Source organism: Palaemon carinicauda, chromosome 33, assembly GCF_036898095.1.
Source record: "Palaemon carinicauda isolate YSFRI2023 chromosome 33, ASM3689809v2, whole genome shotgun sequence".
NCBI lineage: Eukaryota > Metazoa > Arthropoda > Malacostraca > Decapoda > Palaemonidae > Palaemon > Palaemon carinicauda.
This window is the reverse complement of record NC_090757.1, coordinates 12,043,267-12,069,244: the sequence shown is the minus strand read 5'-3', so window position 1 is coordinate 12,069,244 and position 25,978 is coordinate 12,043,267. Positions and strand designations below refer to the sequence as shown.

At 33.2% G+C, this 25,978-nt stretch overlaps 1 protein-coding gene across 3 annotated transcripts in view; it reads left to right on the top strand.

Moving 5' to 3' along the window:
• Positions 1-25,978, top strand: part of LOC137626072 (prolyl endopeptidase FAP-like) — a 319,030-nt gene that overhangs the window by 262,156 nt on the left and 30,896 nt on the right. For all 3 annotated transcript variants that reach the window (XM_068357158.1, XM_068357157.1, XM_068357159.1), the window contains 7 exons: positions 4,685-4,886; positions 5,823-5,917; positions 12,845-12,919; positions 13,537-13,589; positions 15,480-15,691; positions 19,297-19,448; positions 20,604-20,707. In XM_068357158.1, the coding sequence (XP_068213259.1) occupies positions 4,685-4,886; positions 5,823-5,917; positions 12,845-12,919; positions 13,537-13,589; positions 15,480-15,691; positions 19,297-19,448; positions 20,604-20,707 (893 nt within the window). The remainder of the gene's footprint in view (positions 1-4,684; positions 4,887-5,822; positions 5,918-12,844; positions 12,920-13,536; positions 13,590-15,479; positions 15,692-19,296; positions 19,449-20,603; positions 20,708-25,978) is intronic.

Sequence of the window (25,978 nt, the reverse complement as noted above, 5' to 3'; positions counted from 1 at the left end):
TTATTTTTATTTTATTTTTATTATTATTATTATTATTATTATTATTATTATTATTATTATTATTATTATTAGTTATTATTATTATTATTATTATTATTATTATTATTATTATTATTATTATTATTATTATTATTATTAAAATTTTGCCTCTATTATAGAATGATTTAGTTCCAGAGAGCCTGTGTTACTACATAACTCTTTTTAAGGTCAAAGGATCGTTTTCTTCTTTCTTGGTTCAAAAACTTTTAGTATTGATTTTTCATTCTTTTCTTAATAATGCCCGTATGGAACCTGGCACGAAACTGATTTCAGAGCAAGAGTTAAATTATCTATTTTTGAATCCACAGTTGCCAAATTATACCAAAATAAGCTTAGAAACGTAATTTTACTATTATTCCTAGTGAGTTTCTTAACTTTATCTATGTCTTGACTGTTTTGAAGATACATTTATAATTTATTTTTCTTGGTACTACAAAGAATTTGCTATTGAAGATCATCAGAAAATTGATATTTTCTTAACTTCCAATTTTGAAAAAAAAAAAAAAAACTAAAACTTGCTCAACTGAGAAAAATCTTCAGAAAAAATTATATTTTCTTAACATCCAATTTAAAAAAAAAAAAAAAAAAAAAACTAAAACTTGCTCAACTGAGAAAAATCATCAGAAAATTGATATTTTCTTAACATCCAATTTTGAAAAAAAAAACTAAAACTTGCTCAACTAAGAGGAAAGAAAAGATATTTTGACCCAAAAATAAATGTAACATATTTTATTGCAAATGACTTTTTTTATGCGGTAGCCTGTGTCAAGCTGTTACAACTTAACAAACACTTATATGAAATTAATATCACACAATAATCTATCATAAAATAGGGTTGTATAATTTATGAATTACTGAGTAAGAAGTTGTTTAAAAAGAATTTACTGGTGTATGACTAAACATGATTGAAGGTCACGTGTACTGTATATTTTTCTTTACAGGCGAAAGTGCTTTAATACTTTGCCAAAAAACTTTGGAATCGTTTATTGAAATTTTGTTAATATAACTCTTGTGCTAATCAGGAGCATCGATTTGGATAGCATACTCCCTTGATATATATATATATATATATATATATATATATATATATATATATATATATATATATATATATATATATATATATATATATATATTTATATATATTATATATACGAGTATATACTGTATATATATATATATATATATATATATATATATATATATATATATATATATATATATATATATATATATATGTGTGTGTGTGTGTGTGTATGTATATGTATATGTATATATGTGTATATATACATATATAATATATTTGTATACATATATATATATATATATATATATATATATATATATATATATATATATATGTATATGTATACACATACACACACACACATATATATATATATATATATATATATATATATATATATATATATATATATATATATATGTGTGTGTATATGTTATATAAATATATATATATATATATATATATATATATATATATATATATATATATATATATATATATATATATGTATATATATATATATATATATATATATATATATATATATATATATATATATATATATATATATATATATATATATATATATATATATATAGATTACTCTTATGAGAGTAGGTTACCTTGAGTTTTGCCTAAATTCATATCAGGTCCTTGGCTTCAATTTAAGTAGTATGTTTATTCCATCTCTCTGGTTCCTTAGCGTAGAAATATTGAAAATTTGAGTTATAAGCAAAAGGGTAGAATGAGTAAAAAGAATAGGTAAGGGTATCAGAATTGGGAAGAATGTACTAGTAGTAGTAGTAGTAGTAGTAGTAGTAGTAGTAGTAGTAAGAAGAAGAAAGTTGTAAAATCAATATTAATGATATTCTTCACCTTTTTTGTACTTCTTGAAAAGGTTTTAGTTCCGTTCAGTGTTTCATGAAGTAAAAGTTAGTATCCTGAATTATTTTTTTTATCCTTTAGTGGTTTAATAAATAATTTATTTCCCCATTTAAATCTGCAACTTCCACCTCAAACAACGGGAAGTATTTCTATTACAAGATTAATGTAAAACAATTGAAAAAAAAATTCAATATATATTTTTCTAATTGGAGTGAAAGGCTTTCCTCAGGAAAGTCCAGGTTTTAATTCAAAACTTCTTTTTGTTTTATGTTCGAGAAAACTTACGTAAAACTACTTTTTTTAATGGAGCCATAACAAATTTTAGGAACTAGACGAAAATCCCTTCTCAGGAAAGGCCACATTTTTTTTTATCTCGAAAACTTACATTATCTTAAATCTAATATTTTTAGCTTAAGAAGTAAGAAAGGGCACATTTTTTTCACAAAAATTACATTTTTTAATCTAAAATTTTTAGGTCAGGAATAAAAAAGGGGCACTTTTTAATTTTTTTTTCTCACAAAAACTTACATATTCTTTAATCTAGAATTTTTACCTAAGGAGTCAAGGAAGGGCACATTTAAAAAAAAAAAAATTCACAAAATCTATTACATTTTCTTTAATCTGAAAGCTCCAGAAAGGTTTTTTTTTTTTTAATTTACGATTTTCCCTAAAAAATCCTAACAATTCGGACACTCCCTAAATTTATTTCTCCCAAAATTGCTTGAATACTTGACACAGGCTAAACTAACTCGTTAATCTATTGAAACCTGTTTGCTGAGTGCTGACCTGCCTTTTTTAATTCAACTAAATACATTTTTAATACATATTTTTGAGAAAACATTTCAAAATTTTGAATATAACTAAAATCCCTAAGACAACTCTTAGCAAAGATAACTGGTTTTATTTTCATCAAGGCCCTTTCTCCGTGGAAATCATGAAAATATTCAAGTTAAATGTCTATGGTAAACAATTTTGAATAAGTTGTTTACAATTCATACAGTATATATGTTTGATACAATGATAACGATAAATCGAAATCTTATAAAGGAAATTTACTCCTGATTTGAAGCTATAAAGATAATGTCTTGTCAAGACTTCATATCATTTTATAACATTGTAATCTTAATATCCAATTAGCATTTTACCAACAAACGCTGTTTTGAATTTGATTCTCGAATATGATCTTTATCACATTCTAATTTTTAAGGATTTTTTTAGAAATGACTTTAGAGGTTCATGATGAATTTTTACTTACATTTTATAAGTTAATTCTCTTAATGGTTTGATAGACTTCATATGAACCATCTTTGCTTTGCGATTCATGATTATCACCAATCATAATCCGTCTTTAAATTGTAAAATAATATAATGACTTTGAAGAATTAAATGAAAAATTCGTAATTTTTAAATTTACTTTTATTTTTTCTTTTCGGTTGGTTTTGTATTTTATGCGTATGATATTATTAATTTTAGTCTTTTTGCATTTGCTCAAATAACGATACGTGTGAAAAATTAAAGGAAATTATGATTATTAAATATATATTACTTTCATGGTTATATGTTTATATGATAACCGACTATTTCAAGTAATTGATATGTTTGTGATTTAAGACAAAAACAATTGAGATAAAGAAAATTGCTTTAAAAACAATTATTTAAGTGGTTATTCTGTGGTATATGCCAATATAACCAAATGAATTTCAATATTAATGAAATCAAAATAATCATGAGTAATTGTTTTTAATGCAATAGTTTTGATATATGATAAGAAAACTAAATTACTGAAAAAAAATAGAAATTTAAAAAGACTTAGGCCTATTTTACAATCATTGGCAAATGTCAGTATAACTAAATGAATTTCAAAAATAATAAAGAAAATGAGAAATCAAAATAATTATGATTAATTGGTTTTAATGCAATGATAAATGATGAAACAACCGAATGACTCGGAAAAGATATGAATGCAAAATAATTAGGCCTATTTTACTATAATTTTAATATTTTGTTTTTGTTTTAAAGTAATGATAAATGAAAAATGTGAATCTTCGAAAAAAAAATACAAATTGGTCCCATTTAACAAATATTTTAATATATTTTTTCAAAGCAATGATAAATGAAAAAAGTGAATAACCGAAAAAAAATACGATTACAAAATAATTAATCCTATAGAAATTCAAATAGAATTAGTCCTATTTTAGAAATATTTCAATATATTTTTTCAAAGCAATGATAAATGAAAAAAAAAAGTGAATGACCGAAAAAAATATAAATACAAAATAATTAGGCCTATAGAAATTCAAATGGAATTGGTCCCATTTAACAATTATTTTAATATATTTGTTTAAAGCAATGATAAATAAAGAAAAAAAAAGTGAATGACCGAAAAAATATAAATACAAAATAATTAGGCCTCTAGAAATTCAAATAGAATTAGTTCCATTTAACAAATATTTTAATATATTTTTTGAAGCAATGATAAATGAAGAAAGGGAATGGCCGAAAAAAATATAAATACAAAATAATTAGGCCTATAGAAATTCAAATCGAATTAGTCCCATTTTAATATATTTTGATATATATTTTTAAAGCAATGATAAATGAAAAAAAAGTGAGTGGCCGAAAAACAATCTAAATACTACAGAATTAGGCCTATGGAAATTCAAATAGAATTAGGCTTATTTTACAAATATTCTACTAACCGCCATCTTTAATTATTTGCCCCTTCTCCTGCAGAACGATGCCGAGGGTACGAAGAAGAACTGGCCGGGCATCTTCATCTCGCTGGGCATCATTGCCTTCGTGCTGCTGATGGTGACGACGGCCACCTTCATCGTAGGGGAACCCCCGCCGCCCTTCTACGGGAGGCGCTTGCTCATCAAGGATCTGGCCGATCCGGACCTCATCGCTTCGCCCATGGGCACTCAGTGGGTCACGGGTAAGGTCAAGGTCTCTCTCTCTCTCTCTCTCTCTCTCTCTCTCTCTCTCTCTCTCTCTCTCTCTCTCTCTCTCTCTAAATTAATTGGCTAATTGTTTCCAGAACATGTTTAGATCGACTAAATCTCTCTCTCTCTCTCTCTCTCTCTCTCTCTCTCTCTCTCTCTCTCTCTTAGAATTAAGTGGCTAATGGTTTTTAGAATAGGTTTAGATCGACTAAATCTCTCTCTCTCTCTCTCTCTCTCTCTCTCTCTCTCTCTCTCTCTCTCTCTCTCTCTTTCTCTAGAATTAAGTGGCTAGTTGTCTTCAGAATAGGATTAAATCGACTAAATCTCTCTCTCTCTCTCTCTCTCTCTCTCTCTCTCTCTCTCTCTCTCTCTCTCAAGATTAAGAAGCTCAATTGTCTAACGAATAGGATTAAATTGAAGGGCCAAATCTCTCTCTCTCTCTCTCTCTCTCTCTCTCTCTCTCTCTCTCTCTCTCGCTTTCTCTCTCTCTCTCAGATTAAGAAGCTCAATTGTCTAACGAATAGGATTAAATTGAAGGGCCAAATCTCTCTCTCTCTCTCTCTCTCTCTCTCTCTCTCTCTCTCTCTCTCTCTCTTTCTCTCTCTCTCTCTTAGAATTAAGTGGCTAGTTGTCTTCAGAATATGATTAAATCAACTAAATATCTCTCTCTCTCTCTCTCTCTCTCTCTCTCTCTCTCTCTCTCTCTCTCTCTCTCTCTCAAGATTAAGAAGCTCAATTGTCTAACGAATAGGATTAAATTGAAGGGCCAAATCTCTCTCTCTCTCTCTCTCTCTCTCTCTCTCTCTCTCTCTCTCTCTCTCTCTCTCTCTCTCTCTCTCTCTCTCTCTCTCTCTCTCTCTCTCTCTCTAGGAACTAATTAAGCCTAATTACCAGCAAACAGACCTATGACATATACTTCCTCCCGCCAGGTAACCAGCTGGCCTACCAGTCGGAGAATGACGGCATCATATTGCTCAACATAGACACTGGATTCAACCATACCCTTGTTACCAATATAGCTTTAGTAAGTGCCATAATGTTTGTTTTTTATTATTTTTATCTGTGGGCTATTATTACCTCCGCCACCGTAGTTAGAAGGAGGTTATGTTTTCGACCCTGTTTGTGCATTTGTTTATGTGAGTGTGCGCGTGTGTGTTTGTTTGTTTGTGAACAGCTTCCTTGCCACAATTTTAATCGTCGAGTATTGAAACTTGCAGGGATTATCTGTTATCTAAAAGGCTGGAAATTATTATATTTTGAAAAGTTAAGATCAAAGTTCAAGGTCACGGTCAAGCAAAATGTCCAGTTCACGTAATCAGCCATAAGTTTGGATATCTTTGCCACAGACTTCAAACTTGGTTCATATTTGAGTGTATGAAAATCCACGCCAGTTTATTCATGTTAAGGTCAAAGGTCAAGGTCGAAAAATAAGCTACCGCGGCGGAGGTCTACGCTCTACTGAGTGCCCATCTAGTTTTATTATTATTATTGGGCTATTTGTTGTTGTTTAGTGATTGTCGTATGTTCATTGAGTTTTTTAATCCTCACAAGATTTATCAACTTCTTCGTTGATGTCAATAGCTTTATTTGTTTGTAAATAATTGTCATAAGTTAAACAGATTTGTTGATTTTACTTCATTAGAGAAAATATTTATTTATTAATTTAATATTCCAAATTTTATCAACAATTTCATACACATAAATGTTTTGATTGTCCACTTAGTGTCATAAACTTCCTTTATTGGTTAATGATACCTAAGTTATATTTTTGTTAGTGAACTTTTTTTTTGTTAAGTGTTTTCTTTATTTTATTTTATTTTATTGGTCATAGAGAGCATACATTTCCTGATTGGTCAATGCCATAAGTTTTTACCTCCGCCAACGAAGTTGGAAGGAGGTTATGTTTTCGCCCCTGTTTGTGGGTGTGTGTTTTTTTTAATTCATTGCCACAATTTTAATCATAGCGTAATGGAACTTGTATAGATCAATTGTTATGAATAATACCGGAAATTATTGAATTTTAGAAGGTCGAAGGTCACGGTCAAGCAAAATGTCCAATTCACGGGATCTGAAATTTTGACATCGTTGTCACAGAGACTTCAAACTTAGTTCATATTTAAGTGTATGAAAATCCACGTCAATTAATACATGTTAAGGTCAAAGGTCATGGTCAAGGTCGAGAAATAAGCTGCCGCGGCGGAGGTCTGCGATCTACTGATTGCCCCTCTAGTTATCTCTGTGCTAATCAAACGTTATGTTCATTTGCAAATGAATTTGGTTAGTTCATATCTCCTGATAAGTGTCTTTCTAAGCCTATCTTCGGGGCAGTGAATATCTTAAGCTTTATATTATATTTAGTTTTATATTTATATTTGTCAAAAGTCTGGTTTATTCATTAGGAATGTATAAAAAAATATACAAACCTGCACAAAACAGAACAAAAGGAAAAATAAAACAGAGAACTAAAAGTTAATCTTCGGTTTATACTAAATTTTGCGTTTGCAGTTAGCGAACATTGCAAAGCTCACTTACAAGCCAGTGCCCAATGTTTTAATTGATACTAGTAAAGACTACTGAGATGATAAGTGTCATGACTGAGATGGTGATGGCACGTGTTGAGGATGGATGGTGGGGAGGGAGTGAGGAGGGCTTAGGAGGAAACTGTAAGGGGGAGAAGATCAAGAGGGAGGCAGAGAGTTAGATGGCGAGATAAGGTGAAGGAGGATATGGAGAGAAGAGGTTTGGTGGAAGAGGATGCATTTGATAGAAGGTATTGGAGAGGGAGTGAGGAGGGCTTGTGAGGAACCTGTTAAGAGGGAGGCAGAGAATTAGATGGCGAGATAAGGTGAAGGATGACATGGAGAGAAGTTTCTTTCTAAGAAGATGCCTTTGATAGAAGGCATTGGAGAGAGCGCATCAGGCAACCGACCCCTTAATATGGGGATAACGGTGAGAAAGACGTAGATTTAACGAAATCTTATGTCTTATGAAATGTTATAGATTTTGTATATTAGTTATTGTAAGTGGTAATTATTGATCATTATGATACATGGTTTGTTTACTGATTTGTGAGGCAAAAGATTTCGTTTACTGGCAAGTAAAAATTATTTTTTTCTTTTTGATTAATTTAAGTATTTAATTAAGAATTTCAGCTGTTGGTGTGTAATAAAATACTCATTTGTTGGTTAGTTGAGAAGGAGGGGACGTGTCATAAGCTTTATTTATTTTGATTGGCTAATCAATATCAAAGGGTTTTGTATATTGTTCAGTGGATGTCAAAAGTTTTTCAAGTTAATTAAGAGTCCCGGCAATCAGTTACTGTGGAGTTATTGATTCATTAATAAGTACAGTCAGTAAAGCACGCTGATTGTGTGGTGAAAATAGTTCTATCTGTTGATTAGTGTATAAAAAAAAGTAATTGATTAAATGATTGGAGGCAACCATTTTACTTACTGAATATTTATTTTTAGAAGTTCTGTCATTTGATTATTAAATGTATCTTTTATTTGGTTTGCTTCGCCTAATGCCAAACTTGTGTACAGTTGGTTACATAAATTCCGGTACACTTCACGGAAGGTAGGGAGACGTCCGACAGCTGTACTCTGTAGAAAGTGACACTAATTTAAGCATTTGAGAAACTATTAGCAACGTTGCCTGTAAATCAAAGTCTCTGAGCTTGTAAACACGAGATCAAAGGTATTTTTATTACTTGTATGAATTGTGGTTAAGGAAATATCAGTATTTTTCTTAAAATTAGTAAAAATTCTTTTTAATTACTTGATCACGAGCTGAGAGACTCGGTTTTATTGGCAGCTGCTACAGTGGACGGATTTCTCATTTATTTATTTCCTTTTTTCCTTCCCTCACTGGGCTATTTTTCCCTATTTGAGCCCCTGGGCTTATAGCATCTTGCTTTTCCAACTAGGGTTGTAGCTTGGATAGTAATAATAATAATATTAATCTTGTGGCCTGATTGGTAACGTCTCTGCCTGGTGTTTGCCAGTCGGGGGTTCGAGTTCCGCTCAGACTCGTTAGTGCCATTAGTGTCTGCAACCTTACCATCCTTGTGACCTAAGGTTGGGGGGTTTGGGGGAGCTTATAGGTCTATCTGTTGAGTCATCAGCAGCCACTGCCTGGCCCTCCCTGGTCCTAGCTTGGGTGGAGAGGAGGCTTGGGCGCTGATCATATAATATATCGTATGGTCAGTCTCTATGGCATTGTCCTGATTGCTAGAGCAATGTCACTGTCCCTTGCCTCTGCCATTCATGAGCGACCTTTAAAACCTTTAAGTGTACTGGAATTAATGAAGTCAACTGTACAGTTGGCTTCATTAATTCTGATACACTACATAGGAAGCAACGGAGATGTCGGTGTACCGGAATTAATGAAGTCAACTGTACATGAGCACGTCAGTGACTGAGCGAGGAAAGTCTAACCCTGAAGTTTAGTTAAATCATTCTGCCTAGGTTACCTTCCTTCAATAAACTACTTAAAGACTGAAATATGTACGACGATTTTTCGATGTAAAATCAGTAGTGTCGTAACTCGTAATTAGACCATGAATGTGTTACAGTTTGTTTGTGTATATATCTCTCTCTCTCTCTCTCTCTCTCTCTCTCTCTCTCTCTCTCTCTCTCTCTCTCTCTCTCTCTCTCTCTCTCTCTATATATATATATATATATATATATATATATATATATATATATATATATATATATATATATATATATATATATATAGAGAGAGAGAGAGAGAGAGAGAGAGAGAGAGAGAGAGATCCACTTCCAGGTCCAGTAGTTTATTGTTTTATATATATATATATATATATATATATATATATATATATATATATATATATATATATATATATATATGCATATATATATATATATATATATATATATATATATATATATATATATATATATATATATATATATATATATATATACTGTATATGCAAATATAGGAAAACACACACACATACACACACACACACACACACATATATATATATATATATATATATATATATATATATATATATATATATATATATATATATATATATATATATGGCATATTTCCTATTAGTTTGATTAACATGCTCATCTATTTCATACATAAAATCTAATTATATTCGCATGACCATAATTTTACTCTTTCGGATAAATACAGCTCATAAAGCAAAAACCTATTTTATCTCTATGCACTATGCGAAATATATCCGCAACAGGTAGCCTAACCCCCAAAAATAGGCGAAACTACTTTCATTTGTATCAACTCCGCCCTTATACCTTCCCTTGACCCTACCCGTCCCCCTCCCCTTGCTCCTCCCCCTCCAACTGCTCCTCCCCCTCCAACTGCTCCTCCCTCTCCCCTTTCCCTTGCTCCTCCCCCTTCAACTGCCCCTCCCTCCCCTTGCCCATCCCCTATCGTATTCTACTAATGCAACTACTTTCATTTGTATTAATTCCCCTCTCATAACTCTCCTTGCCCCTCCCACCTCCCCATGACGTTCCCTTTGCCCCTCCCCTGGCCATTCCCTCCTTCCTTAGCCCCTCCCCTTGCCCCTCCCCCTCCCCTCAACAAATTTTACTAATGCATTCGTGTAAACATCACTTATTACCGGGTCACAAGGCCTTCAATGTAGCACAGAGCGTGAGACAAATAACACGCTCCCCAATTTGCTTTTAAAAGCATTTGCAACCCCTTGCATGCCTGAGCATTAGCAAAGGGAAAGGGGCGTTTCTTGGGTAGTTTATTTGTTTGTGTCAGAGAGAGAGAGAGAGAATTTGTAATAATATATGGTTGCTTAGATGCATCTTGGGAAAGTGTATTTGAGAGAGAGAGAGAGAGAGAGAGAGAGAGAGAGAGAGAGAGAGAGAGAGAGAGAGAGAGTTTGTAATAATACGTGGTTGCCTGGATGCATCTTTGGATATTGTATTTGTTTGTATTTGTGTCTGTGTTTATGTGTGTGTGTGTGTGTGAGAGAGAGAGAGAGAGAGAGAGAGAGAGAGAGAGAGAGAGAGAGAGAGAGTAAATTGAATTTTAGGTTCAATCATGTGTACATCATTGGTGTGGGTTCTTCAAGTAATTTTCCACAATTGTACATCTAAGATTGAGTATGTACGCAATTGCATTAACATTAAGTAATGTATCTAAATAGATGTTTATAAGTCATGGAATTATTAAGTGGTTTTCCACGGGCGATGGTGTCTGCATATAAGTGTGGGAACATAAAATAATTTCGTACATGTGAACATTCGTATATAAATGTATGCGAACATTAAAACATTAATGATCGATATTGTGTCCATTTGAATGAAGAAACATTAATGCTTCATAGTAATCATTTGTAAAATACTTGATTACCATAGTCTTTAACTGTAAAATACTTGATTTCCATAGTCTTTGACTGTAAAATACTCGATTACCATAGTCTTTAACTGTAAATTACTTGATTACCATAGTCTTTAACTGCGAAATACATGGCTATTATCATACGAGAATCACTGTAGTTATTGTAATAGCTCCGTGGATTTTTATTAGTTAAGAATAAGATCCAATGAAGTTAAATCAGTAATTCAATATCTAGACATAATATTTCAACATTGATCTTCTTTCCCACCGTTATTCTTACATTAAGGGGTCGGTTGCCTCATGCGATGATATTAGGCATGGTTTATAATTTGGGTTTTTACGATCGCATGCCCTTGCAGTCATCAACCACAGATATGAGCAGTGAGCCTAACCTTTGACTTAATCGTTCAAGTGCAAGGCAGCAGTTTGCATAGTTATTTGTAGTAGTCCAACTGTTGGACACTAGTTTCCACAGTTATTGGCAGTGGATTTAGCCTTTTGCTAAAAACAAGACTGCAAGGCAGCAGCTGTCCCTTTAGTTACTTTCTGCGATACGCAGGATTTACTGTGTTAACACAGAGGTGATCTTTCATCACTAATATATTCTGGTAACTCTAAGCCTTCTAACTGTAATGCATGAATATTGTTTTAATTGTATTTAGTAATAAGGGAATTAATTACAAGACCTAAAAATTTGTCTTTTCTTGGATTTTTGTTATTGAATCTTTCAGGACCTTTTAAAAACTTATCTTTTCTTCGAAAATTTTTTATTGAATCTTTCAAGACCTAAAAACTTACTCTTTCTTTGATTTTTGTATTGAATCTTTCAGGACCTTCCTAAAGATAACTCTTTCTTTGATTTTTTATTAATTCTTTCAAGACATAACAACTTATCCGACTTTTTCTATTGAATCTTTCAAGACCTAAAACCTTATTCTTTCTTCGACTTTTTATTGAATCTTTCAATACCTAAAAATTTATTCTTTTTTTTTTACTTTTTTATTGAATCTTTCAAGACCTTCTAAAAACTTATCCTTCGACTTATTCTATTGAATCTTTCAAGACATAAAAACTTATCTTTTACCTTTTTTATTGAATCTTTCACGACCTAAAAACTTATTCTTTCTTCGAATTTTGTTTTTATTGAATACATCAAGACCTAAAAATTTATCTTTCAATGTATTTTATTGAATCTTTCAGTACATAAAACCTTATCCCTCGACTTTTTTGTTGAATCTTTCTAGACGTAAAAACTTATCTCTCGACTTTTTTTGTTCAATCTTTCAAGACCTAAAAATATCCCTCGACTTTTTTTGTTGAATCTTTCAAGACCTAAAAACTTATCCCTCGAGTTTTTTGTTGAATCTTTCAAGACCTAAAAACTTATCCCTCGAGTTTTTTGTTGAATCTTTCAAGACCTAAAAACTTATCCCTCGACTTTTTTGTTGAATCTTTCAATACCTAAAAACTTATCCCTCGACTTTTTTTGCTGAATCTTTCAAAAACCTAAAAACTTATCCCTCGACTTATTTTTATTGAATCTTTCAAGACCTAAAAACTGACTCTTTCTTCTACTTTTTATTCACAGCATCAAACAGGAGCAGAGGAGTTTTCAGTTTCGCCAGATCTTCGTTACGTTTTACTTGTACATGACACCACAAAGGTAAATGACAATACCAACGGCTTTTGCTTATAATGAAAAAAAAAAAAAAAAAATCTTATAAAATCCCTTGTGAAAATAAATTGTCTTTTTTTATATATATAAATATCTGGCTTGATTTCCAAATACTTTAACAAAAAAGAAATTTTTTTTAAGTCAGTTTATTTTGTGATTACGAAAATAGAAATAATAGAATTCGTTATTATTATTATTATTATTATTATTATTATTATTATTGTTGTTGTTGTTGTTGTTGTTGTTGTTGTTGTTATTATTGATAATAATATTAATAATAATAATAATGATAATAATAATAATAATAATAATAATAATAATAATAATAATAATAATAATAATAATAATAATGATAAATCATTTAATTTTGTGATTACGAAAATAAAAAAGGTAGAAATCTGTCATTATTATTAATATTACTATTATTATTATTATTATTATTATTATTGTTGTTGTTGTTGTTGTTGTTGTTGTTGTTATTGATATCATAATTATCGTTAATATTACGATTATTATTATTATATTTATTATTATTATTATTATTATTATTATTATTATTATTATTATTATTATTACTTATGTTATTAATAATATTTATTTTTCAGGGTCGGTTATACACGAGAACGGCAGAATATAGCATATACGACGTCGAGACTGAGTAAGGATTTGCAATAAAACTTTTGTTCTTGTTTTTTTAAGTGTAATTAACATTACGAATTTTATACCTTCATGCGAATTAAATTTTGATTATAACACTTGGTAATTTCATGGTTATTTTAAAAACATAAATGATCTGAATCCTATTTTTCATTTAATTTAATATATTTATTTATTCCAACCTTTTCTCAAATTTTTTATTGTTAGATTTAAAGGTATTTTAGCTTAGCTTAATGTTGTTAAATTCTCCACTGAAATGTGTTTGCTATTATTATTATTATTATTATTATTACTAGCCAAGCTACAACCCTAGTTGGAAAAGCAAGATGCTATAAGCCCAAGGGCTTCAATAGGGAAAAATAGCTCAGTGAGGAAAGGAAATAAGGAAATAAATAAATGATGAGAATAAATTAATAATAAATCATTCTAAAAACAGCAACAACGTCAAAACAGACATGTCCTTTATAAACTATTAACAACGTCAAAAATACTAAACGCTGTTTAGAATATGTTGAGGCTTAGTGATTGGAAATCCTTTTCAAACTGATTTTATTCTACACTGTTCAAAATTTGACGTAAAAAAACGGTAAAAATCCTGGCTTAAATGTTGCCAGATATTTTCCGTTTTAAAAACGGATATATTGACGTTAAGGAGTGATATTTACGGTCACCAACCCTAAAAGATAATAAAAAAAGTAGGGTAAAATTACGGTGGCCTGTATTTTACTGAAATACGGCTGAGGACAATATATTTTTACGGAGAATTTTAGATTAAGATTATTTTTTAATAGTGTATTCTCAGGATTTATGCTGAAATTCTATCCATTTTGCAACTTTATGCAACTAATTGTGCTTATTTCTATACAATATCCTCCCCCTTATTAAATGTAGACACTAAATGCTATAAAATGTAAAAAAATTATTATTTTACTTCCAACCAATGTTACACTTAATGATATGTCTAATCTAATTTTGTACCGACTATAATTATTTCCATACAGTGTCCTTCCCATGATTAAAGTTAGATATTAAATCGGATATATGAATTCATTTTATACAATTTATAAATGTTATGATTATAATTTCTACCAGTGTTTCCTTTGAAGATATATTGAAGTAATTTCTGTATTATTACAATTTACATTACGCTATATATTGAATTCTAGGAAATATAAAAAATATATTGTTGCAATTTCATCCAGCGCTTCACTTAAAGATATAATATTTTACAAATTTCTGTCCCATTAAGTTGTATATCAAAACACACACACACACACACACACACATATATATATATATATATATATATATATATATATATATATATATACATATATATATATATATATATATATATATATATATATATATATATATATATATATATATATATATATACTGTACATATATACATATATATATATATATATATATATATATATATATATATATACTGTACATATATATATACATATACATATATATATATATATATATATATATATATATATATATATATATATATATATATATATATATATATACGTATATATATATATATATATATATATATATATATATATATTTTATATATATATATATATATATATATATATATATATATATATATATTTATATATATATAATTATCTATATATATATATATATATATATATATATATATATATATATATTAAATTCTATAGAATGTAGACATTATATTATTGCAATTTCATCCAGCTTAAAAATACATTTTACAAATATCTGTACCATGAAGTTCCACATCCAAACTCACCCTCACCAAACGATCCTCCTCCTCCTCCTTCAATCTTATTTTTATAATGATCATTTTTCCTAATGACGATTCTCGGTCATGATTCGTCTCCTTCAGCCACTATTATCCGCTGAAAATCTTCCGTAGCGAAGTCGGTCAACCAAGGTACCAACACGCCGCCTGGATCGGGCAGGAAGGCTCCGCCCTCGTCATCGTCAGCGACAACAACGTCTACTACTTGCCTTCCCCGGGGGCTTCCCCGACCACCCTCACTAACGATGCCCAGCCCAATTTGCTCTTTAACGGAGTGCCAGATCTCCTCTATGAAGGTGAGATATGTTGATAGGTTGGTGGTATACATGTCTACATCTTCTCTTCTCTTCTCTTCTTCTGTCTCGGTGTTATCCTTACGTTAATGGGTCGGTTGCCTGGTCACAAGTCTAGTTCGGCTTATGGTTAATGTTTCTCTTTCTACTTCTATTTTTAATAGTTACTGTTTACTTTCTTATCATTATTATACAAATTGTTAATGTTGTTCTTCCCCTTTTTCGTTTTCATTATCACGGATGTCTATCCTTTTACTCTTATACAAATTGTTAGTATTGCTCCTCCTTCTTCTCTTCTTCTTGATAGCCACTGATTATTTTTTCTTTATCACCACTTATCTCTTTCCTTTTGCTATCCTACAAATTGTTAATGGTGCTCTTCACCCCCCCCCCCCCTTTTTTTTTTCTTCTTTATAGTCATTGATCATTTCTTCTTAATCAACACTTATCACTTTACTTTTTACTATTATATAAATTATTAATGTTGCTCTTCCTCTTTCTCCTCTTCTTAATCGTCACTGATCGCTTTAATTTTAATTTTATATATAGTACTTTTCTTCGGAGCAATGATACATTTACAATCATTCCTCAAATTGTGATATGTTTTGCATAATTTTTAAACTTCACATGAAACTCGCTCCTTTTTGCTGGATTTTATCTGGAGCATATTAAAAAAGCAGCGATGAGAAGTGATGTCTTAAAGTAAGCAAATAAACATAGATGGTCTGTACATGTAGTGAGAAAAGGTGAGAAGCAGTCAAAAGAGTAGTCGTTATTCAAGTAACGGGATGAAGATGTTTAGGAAGGAACAGAGAATCACTGAGAGAGGACATAGAAGGAGACCTTGGCTAGACAAGAATTCAGACAGAAAATGCATAACATATAAAAGGATTCAGAGAATTCTTTCCGAAAGATGATTTTGTCCTTGATTGGTTCTTCCTCTTTGATTGCCTCTTTGTAGTTCATTACGTCAAATGTATTGTATATTAGATACTACACATCTTTAGACCTTATTAGTCCCTCTGTTTAGCAGGGTCGGCGGCTTGAGTCGAGTTTCTCCATCTTTTTTTATTCTTTGTATCTTCATCCCCCTGTCTGTCCTTACGTATGGCACATATTTAGACATATTTTGCTGGTAATTGCCTGAAAATGCATGTAAACTTTATTATGCATAAGTAGATAACTTAGAATTTCTTTTGAAATTCAATGAAAAGTACAAAGACTAAAGGACTATTATTTCATTTCAAAGGTAACTTAAGGTTTTCAAGTTGGTTAAAGGGGCAAATATTCTCGCATTAGATCCACATAGTTAGAAAAAAGTTATATCAGAGTAAAATAATTGTTAAAATTATAGATTGTTTCAAATTATATTAGTTTCAGTCCTTTCATTCTTCATTATATTGACCTTATTTGCTCCAAGTCATTAACGTCGACTAATTACCCAGTTTTAGTCAGTTCCCCTATTTTCTATGCAGATCCTTTAAGTCATAATTATAGTGACCTCGTTTGCCCTTGTCATTAACGTCAACTAATGACCTAATTTTCTCTGAGTCGGTGACATTTCTCTGCAGATCCTTTCAGTCATAATTATAGTGACCTTTGTTTCATGTCATTAACGTCGACTAATAATCCAATTATCTCTGAGTCAGTGACCTTGTTTTCTCCGCAGATACTTTCAGTCTTAATTATAGTGACTTAGCTTTCCCTATGTCTTCAACATCTACTAAAGACCCAATTTCCTGTGTCAGTGACCTTATGTGCTCCATGACATCATCATCAACAAAAGACTCAGTTCCCTCTGAGTCAGTGACCTTATTTGCTCCAAGTCATCAACATCAACTAAGACCCCATTTCCTTTGAGTCAGTGACCTTATTTCCTCCAACTCATCAACATCGACTAAAGACAAAATTTCCTTTTGAGTCAGTGACCTTATTTTCTACAAGTCATTAACATCGACTAATGACCCAATTTTCTCTTGAGTCAGTGACCTTATTTCCTCCAACTCATCAACATCGACTAAAGACTCAATTTCCTTTGAGTCAGTGACCTTATTTCCTCCAACTCATCAACATCGACTAAAGACTCAATTTCCTTTGAGTCAGTGACCTTATTTGCTCCAACTCATCAACATCGACTAAAGACTCAATTTCCTTTTGAGTCAGTGACCTTATTTTCTACAAGTCATTAACATCGACTAATGACCCAATTTTCTCTTGAGTCAGTGACCTTATTTCCTCCAACTCATCAACATCGACTAAAGACTCAATTTCGTTTGAGTCACTGACCTTATTTCCTCCAACTCATCAACATCGACTAAAGACTCAATTTCCTTTTGAGTCAGTGACCTTATTTTCTACAAGTCATTAACATCAAGTAATGACCCAATTTTCTCTGAGTCAGTGACCTTATTTGCTCCAAGTCATCAACATCAACTAAAGACCCCATTTCCTTTGAGTCAGTGACCTTATTTCCTCCAACTCATCAACATCGACTAAAGACCCCATTTCCTTTGAGTCAGTGACCTTATTTGCTCCAACTCATCAACATCGACTAAAGACTCAATTTCCTTTTGAGTCAGTGACCTTATTTTCTACAAGTCATTAACATCGACTAATGACCCAATTTTCTCTTGAGTCAGTGACCTTATTTGCTCCAAATCATCAACATCTACTAAAGACCCCTTTTCCTCGGATTCAGTGACCTTGTTTACTCCAAGTCATCAACATCGACTAAAGGCCCGATTTCCTTTGAGTCAGTGACCTTATTTGCTCCAAGTCATCAACATCAACTAAAGACCCCATTTCCTTTGAGTCAGTGACCTTATTTCCTCCAACTCATCAACATCGACTAAAGACCCAATTTCCTTTGGGAGTCAGTGACCTTATTTTCTACAAGCATTAACGTCGACTAATGACCCAATTTTCTTTGAGTCAGTGACCTTATTTGCTCCACCTCATCAACATCGACTAAAGACCCAATTTCCTCTTGAGTCAGTGATCTTATTTGATCCATGTCATCAACATCTACTAAAGACCCCTTTTCCTCTGATTCAGTGACCTTATTTCCTCCAAGTCATCAACATCGACTAAAGGCCCGATTTCCTCTGCGTCAGTGACCTTATTTGCTCCAAGTCATCAACATCGACCAAAGATCCAATTTCCTTTGAGTCAGTAACCTTATTTTCTCCAAGTCATCATCATCGTCTAAAGACCCAATTTCCTGTGAGTCATTGACCTTATTTTCTCCAAGTCATCATCATCGACTAAAGACCCCATTTCGTTTGAGTCAGTAACCCTATTTCCTCCAACTCATCAGCATCGACTAAAGACCCAATTTCCTGTGAGTCAGTGACCTTATTTTCTCCAAGTCATCATCATCGACTAAAGACCCCATTTCGTTTGAATCAGTAACCCTATTTCCTCCAACTCATCAGCATCGACTAAAGACCCAATTTCCTCTGAGTCAGTAACCTTATTTTCTCCAAGTCATCATCATCGACTAAAGACCCAATTTCCTCTAATTCAGGGACCTTATTTGCTCCATGTTATCAACATCGATTTATGACCCAATTTTTTCCGATCCAGTGACCTTTTTTTCTACTCTGCAGAGATATTAGCACAGGGCCACGCCGTTTGGCCCAGCCCTCAGGGGGATTTCATTGCAGCAGCCTCCTTCAACGACTCCGGAGTAAGGGAGCTGCCTGTTCTCAAGTACTCCGACAGCCTCTATCCAACCGTCCATATACTAAGATATCCAACGGTGAGTTCAAACAAAGGTCTAGACTAGAATCAAACGCCTTGAATTAAAAGAAGGCTCTTACTATTATTATTGTTATTATTATTATTATTATTATTATTATTTATAGCTAAGCTATAACCCTAGTTGGAAAAGCAGGACGCTATAAGCCCAATGAGGAAAGGAAGTAAGGAAACATATTATTATTATTATTATTATTATTATTTTCAATAGCCAAGCTACAAGCCTAGTTGGAAAAGCAGGATGCTTTAAGCCCAAGGGGTCCAAGGAAAAAAATAGCCCAGTGAGGAAAGGAAGTAAGGAAACAGATATTATTATTATTATCATTGTTATTATCATTATTATTATTATTTTCAATAGCCAAGCTACAACCCTAGTGAAAAAGCACGATGCTATATGTCCAAGGGTTCTAACAGTAAAAAATAGCCCAGTGAGGAAAGGAAATAAGGAAAGATATAGTATTATTATTATTATTATTATTATTATTATTATTATTATTATTATTATTATTATTATTACCACCACCACCTAAGCTACAACCCTCGTTAGAAAAACAGGATGCCATGAGCCCTATAAGGGCTCTAACTGGGAAAAATAGCCCAGCGAGGAAAGGAAGTAAGGAAAAAGTAGAATAGTGTGCTTGGGTGCACACTCATGCAAGAGAACTCTAACTCAAGGTATTGGAAGACCGTGGTCCAGGGCTTTGACACTACCCTAGACTAGAGAACAATGGTTTGATTTTGTAGTTTCCTATAAGAGTTGCTTATCATAGCTAAAGAGTCTCTTCCACCCATACCAAGTGGAAATTAGCCACTGAACAAATACAGTGTAGTAATATACCAATTAAATATCTCGTCTTAGTTTGAAGTTAATCTATTTTCCTTATTGAATATAAACTGGCTAATTGATTAATTATAACGTTCTTGTGTTTGTAATTAATTCAGATTATATCTTAATGTTATTCATCTCTCGTATGGCAATTAAGGTTATAAAGCAGTTAAATATCTTGTTCTATTTTAAAGTTAATTTATTTTTCTCACTGATAATATTTGCTAAGCCAATGAAACTGATAGAAATATTAATCTTCTTGTAGTAACTTGAAGTTAATCTATTCTTTCCATAGAATATGGACTCACTTATTATTTACAACTACCGCAGGTGAGCACGCACATACCTGAGGTAACGGTCTGGATCTACGACATGAAGACCATGCGAGCCATTCACCAGAGGAGTAGACTTGTTCCTCCGTCGCCCATAACAGAGTAAGTGCAACAGATGAAGTTTTTATTCGTTAGTGTCGAGTCTTCCGTTTTCTTCCCGTTTTCTTTGAAGGTGCAATTGGCTGGGGGACTATGTTGCTTGTTTTGTTGGTTACGTTTGGTTTGATAAATATCTGGTAAATTGGGGGCGTTTGAATGGAAGCGTCCATTAAAGGCACAAGGACAATAAATTTAATGCTCTATTTGGTATTTTTTATTATACCTATATATATATATATATATATATATATATATATATATATATATATATATATATATATATATATATATATATATATATATACAGTTAAAATCAAAAGAACGCCGACACTGGGGAAATCTTTCGTCAGATGTCTCTAGTGTTCCCGTGACAAAACAGGCAAGGTGTTGCTCTTCTTACTACTACTAGGAAATGGGCGGAGCCCTCTTGACAGCAACTGGGCGTTTTTGCTAGTGAAAGCATGAAAATTTTACAGATCGAGTTGCCATATTTCATTTTGTTTTATCTCATGACGTTTCGTATATTCACTGCAAATACTGAATACACACACACACACACACACACACACACACATATATATATATATATATATATATATATATATATATATATATATATATATATATATATATATATATCATGAATCTGCAAATCGTGTAGAAATTATTGGAGTATCGCAGCTAGAATATTCTTTCCGTTAATAGCTACATTAGATTATTTCGACATTAGCCTTGTTCAAGTTACCGATTAAAGAAAAAGTACTTTCAGATATGGTTCGATGTAAAATAATAATAAAAAACACCATACATGAGTTATACCGGCCTAAATGACATTCAGAGAGAGAGAGAGAGAGAGAGAGAGAGAGAAGAGAGAGAGAGAGAGAGAGAGAGAGAGAGAGAGAGAGAGCGAGCTTCGGCCTGAATACATCGTTTTTAATTATATTTGTAGTACGTTGGTCAAAAACCTCCTGTAACTTTTTGAGTTAGGTTGGTGACACAAATAGACTGAGGTGAAAACATGACCTCCTTGGCGGAGGTAATAATAATAATAATAATAATAATAATAATAATAATCGGACGAAAACGTAAATTTTGAGAGTTCTGTAAAGATGAGTATTGGCCCGCGCACTGAGCCCTTTGATGATTTGGAATTGTTAAATATTTCTTTAGATTTATTAAACGTAATTAGTTCTTCTTACCTTCTTAATTCCTGGAATTTATCCATTTATCCAAACATGCTGAAATCTTGTAACTCTTCCAGAAACCATATTATTACTTCCATTCTCAACTCGGGGCCGTTCTCACATAGGGGACCAAAACCCCCTGTTTCACGCTACGCTCAACTCTACCTCACATAAATCTACATAACCCTTTATATGGGAGGTCAATCATATTCAGGCTTTCAAAACATTTTGCTGGGACTATTGCAATATATCAAGAAACATATGTAAAAAAGCAAACATTTCAATAGTATGATATGTATTTCTAAAGGAATACAAAATGTACTCTGAAAAAAAAAAAAATTCTTGAATTTAACATATTTCTCTTTGCAAACGAAGTCCTCTCTGGACAAAAATAACTAATCTGTAATTACACATTGCATTATAAATACGTCCTTGTTACATACGCTTTTTTTAGCCAAAGTTTACGTTATATCCAAATAGATACCGAAATTTTGCTATCCGTTTCAAACTGATAAATTCAAATAAGCAAGTAATGATTTTTTTCTCCTGACAAATTCAAAACTCATTTTAAAAGATAAAGTGCCTTTAATTTTTTATAGATAATTTGAAGGTATTTATTGAAATGTAGTTCGAAGTTAAGATTAATTATTTTTCTTACTTATTTGTACATTTATTTATTTACTAGTTTATAAAGTTGTCAACGAGAGTATTTTTGAATTGGTCGCCGCACATTGTTAAGCATAAAAACAAATGCTTGAATGTAAGTGAATGAGTCGCCAAAAAAAAAAAGATGTTAAATAGTGATATTTGGTAAATACTGTATATTTTGTAAAGGTGACTAGCTAAAGGACTCTGGTAATATACATAGCTTGCAGAAGTTCCACTCAGATGCGTATAAAAACATTGAAGAAAAGAAAATTTAACTAAATTATGAGGATTTACTATGTAAAATAAGAGGACTAGATCTTTTCGCAAGGGAGACCTAATTCCATGAGTGCCGACCCAAGCTGTTTTTTTGTGAGACGAATACCTCAGCAGTGTTACACCATCACAGAACCTGAGGAAACATCAGACAAGAAAAGATGTATAGAGAAAGCATTTGGCATCTACGATTTTATAAGAAAAAAAATCACAAAGTTCGGGTTCTAAAACTTTGTCATTTAGAAATGTGTATAATGAAAATCTATGCAACAATAACAATAATGAACAAGCTGGTGAAATAACTAGTCAATCTCAGGTTGAAGATTGAACACTGTTCTGATATGAAAGACAGGATCGACTTCTGATCACCCCATATAATGACACACTGATATTTTGTAAATCTTCGGAATCACTGAAAATTTTTCTTTCTGCTTGTAATTTGTGTGATGATGACCGGATCAAAGAAGTTAGTCTTGAGCTTTACACTAGATTACTCAATGCCTTCAAAGAAACTAAGACGCTTCTATGGCTCACCAAATCTAGTGACGCTCCTTATTATTATTATTATTTTTATTATTATTATTATTATTATTATTATTATTATTATTAGCTAAGCTGCAACCCTACCTGGAAAAGCAGGATGTTATAATCCCAGAGGCTCCAACAGGGAAAATAGCCCAGTGAGGAAAGGAAAAAAGGAAAATAGAATATTTTAAGAAGAGTAATAACATTAAAATAAATATCTCCTATATAAATTATAAAAACTTTAACAAAGCAAGAGGAAGAGAAATAAGATAGAATAGTGTTCTCGAGTGTACCCTTACCCAAGAAATTCCTGCTTATGTTTTACAATCTGTATTTACACTAATGTGTCGTAAGAGGGACCCATCAGATCGAGAATGAATATAAATACTAACAGTTAGTCAAGATATGTGTAAAGCAGCAACAGGTGGACAGTGGAAGATGAAAACGCATATCCTACTACAGTATGTATGACACTCCGCCATCTCTTCAAATCTAAACAATCAACTACTTTCCTAAACAAACTAGGCAATTATGAGTTCTATGCTTTTTCTTTTGAATTGGAAACAGTCCTGGCATGGTATGTTTCAGTAATCAGTAATAGTGATGTGGTTAAGGATCAACCTGAAGGAACAGTGTCTCTTGGCGACCGAGACAACTTTGATCAGCTGTTGTCGATGTTTATGGAATTGGATCAGTTCAAAGCACAGTTGGAATCTACATGGAAGAATTTGGATTCTGTAAAGATGATGGCCTGAAATTAGTCCCTCGTATGATTGAACCCATTCCTAAGAAGGTTCAAAAGTCCAGTTTCAGAGTTTCCACCATACTACCGGAGAAAACGTCATGAAGAACCAACCCTCATAGAGCTCTCAAACTGTGCTGAAAATACCAGCATCAAGATTCTAATTTTTTTTTAAATTATTGCTTGTCATATGCCCTTTGAGAGTCAATTTATCCCTGCTATATCGGGATCTGTGTCTAATAGGCTACTGCCAATTCTGCAAACTTTACGATAACTATGTATGTAGATATATTTATATTCCTAAATATCTGTGTGTGTATATATATATATATATATATATATATATATATATATATATATATATATATATATATATATATATATATATATATATATCTATATATATATATATATATATGTATATATATATATATATACATACATATATATATATATATATATATATATATATATATATATATATATATATATATATATATATTTACAGTATTTTTTATATTTTCTAACGGGGAGCCCAGCCCTTCCAGCGGGAAGGGGTAGCCCCACCCCTCCAGCGGGAAGTGGGGAGCCCCGCCCTACCAGCGGGAAGGGGGTGAGCCCCGCCCTGCCAGCGGGAAGGAGGGGAGCCTCCCTACCAGCAGGAAAGGGGGAGCCCCGCCCTGCCAGCAGGAAAGGGTAGCCCTGCCCTGCCAGCAGGAAGGTTGGGCCCGCCCTGCCAGCGGGAAGGGGGAGCCCCGCCCTGCCAGCAGGAAGGGGGTAGCCCCACCCTGCCAGCGGGAAGGGGAGCCCTGCCCTGCCAGCGGGAGGCGGAGCCCCGCCCTGCCAGCAGGAGAGGGAGCCCCGCCCTGCCAGCGGAAAGGGGGAGCCCCGGCCTGCCAGCGGGAAGGGGGAAGCCCCGCCCTGCCAGCGGGAAGGGGGGAGCCCCGCCCTGCCAGCGGAAAGGGGGGAGCCCCGCCCAGCCAGCAGGAAGGGGGGAGCCCCGCCCAGCCAGCGGGAAGGGGGGAGCCCCGCCCTGCCAGCGGGAAGGGGGGAGCCCCGCCCTGCCAGCGGGAAGGGGGGAGCCCTGCCCTGCCAGCGGGATGGGGGAGGCCCGCCCTACCAGCGGGAAGGGGGGAGCCCCGCCCTGCCAGCGGGAAGGGGGGAGCCCCGCCCTGCCAGCGGGAAGGGGGGAGCCCCGCCCTGCCAGCGGGAAGGGGGGAGGCCCGCCCTGCCAGCGGGGAGGGGGAGGCCCGCCAGCCAGCTGGGAGCGGGTGGCCCACCCAGCCAGCGGGGAGGGGGGAGGCCCGCCCTGGCTAGCGGGAAGCGGGCAGCGGGCAGCCCCGCCGAGCCAACAATTTAGAGTTCCTGTATCTAGCTTATTTTCAAAAAAACATGAAGACCTTTTGGAAATCGCTAATAGGCTCCAAAAAGTCTTCAAAGTGTCTTCAAAGCTCCCCCAAGTCCTTGTTTGTCTCCAATTTGTCTTTCGTCATCAATAGTGAAGTTGAATGCTTTCCTGTCAGAGCTCCAAAAGGAGAAATATGGAATACCAGTGCAATCCCAAATTGCCTTTAAATTGTCATTCTTCTCAAGCATAAATGTTAGAAAAGATAAAAAGGTAGTTTTGATAGAAGCGGGAAAAGATGTAGACAAAGAAGAAGAAGAAGAAGATTGTGTTATTGACCAACCCAAATTTGGAAGCTTTTATCACCGACTTACCATGATGCCATTAAAAAGGAAACAAGATTTGGGTTTTGCAGAAAATGCTTTGGTGAAAGTTAAGAGAATTGTTGAGTGTGACTTTGAAAGAAAAACAAAATACTTCGTCATAAAGGGATCAACGACAAGTGGAATCATGAATGCAGTCATGAAAAGCAAAACAAGAATCTTGAAGACTAATAA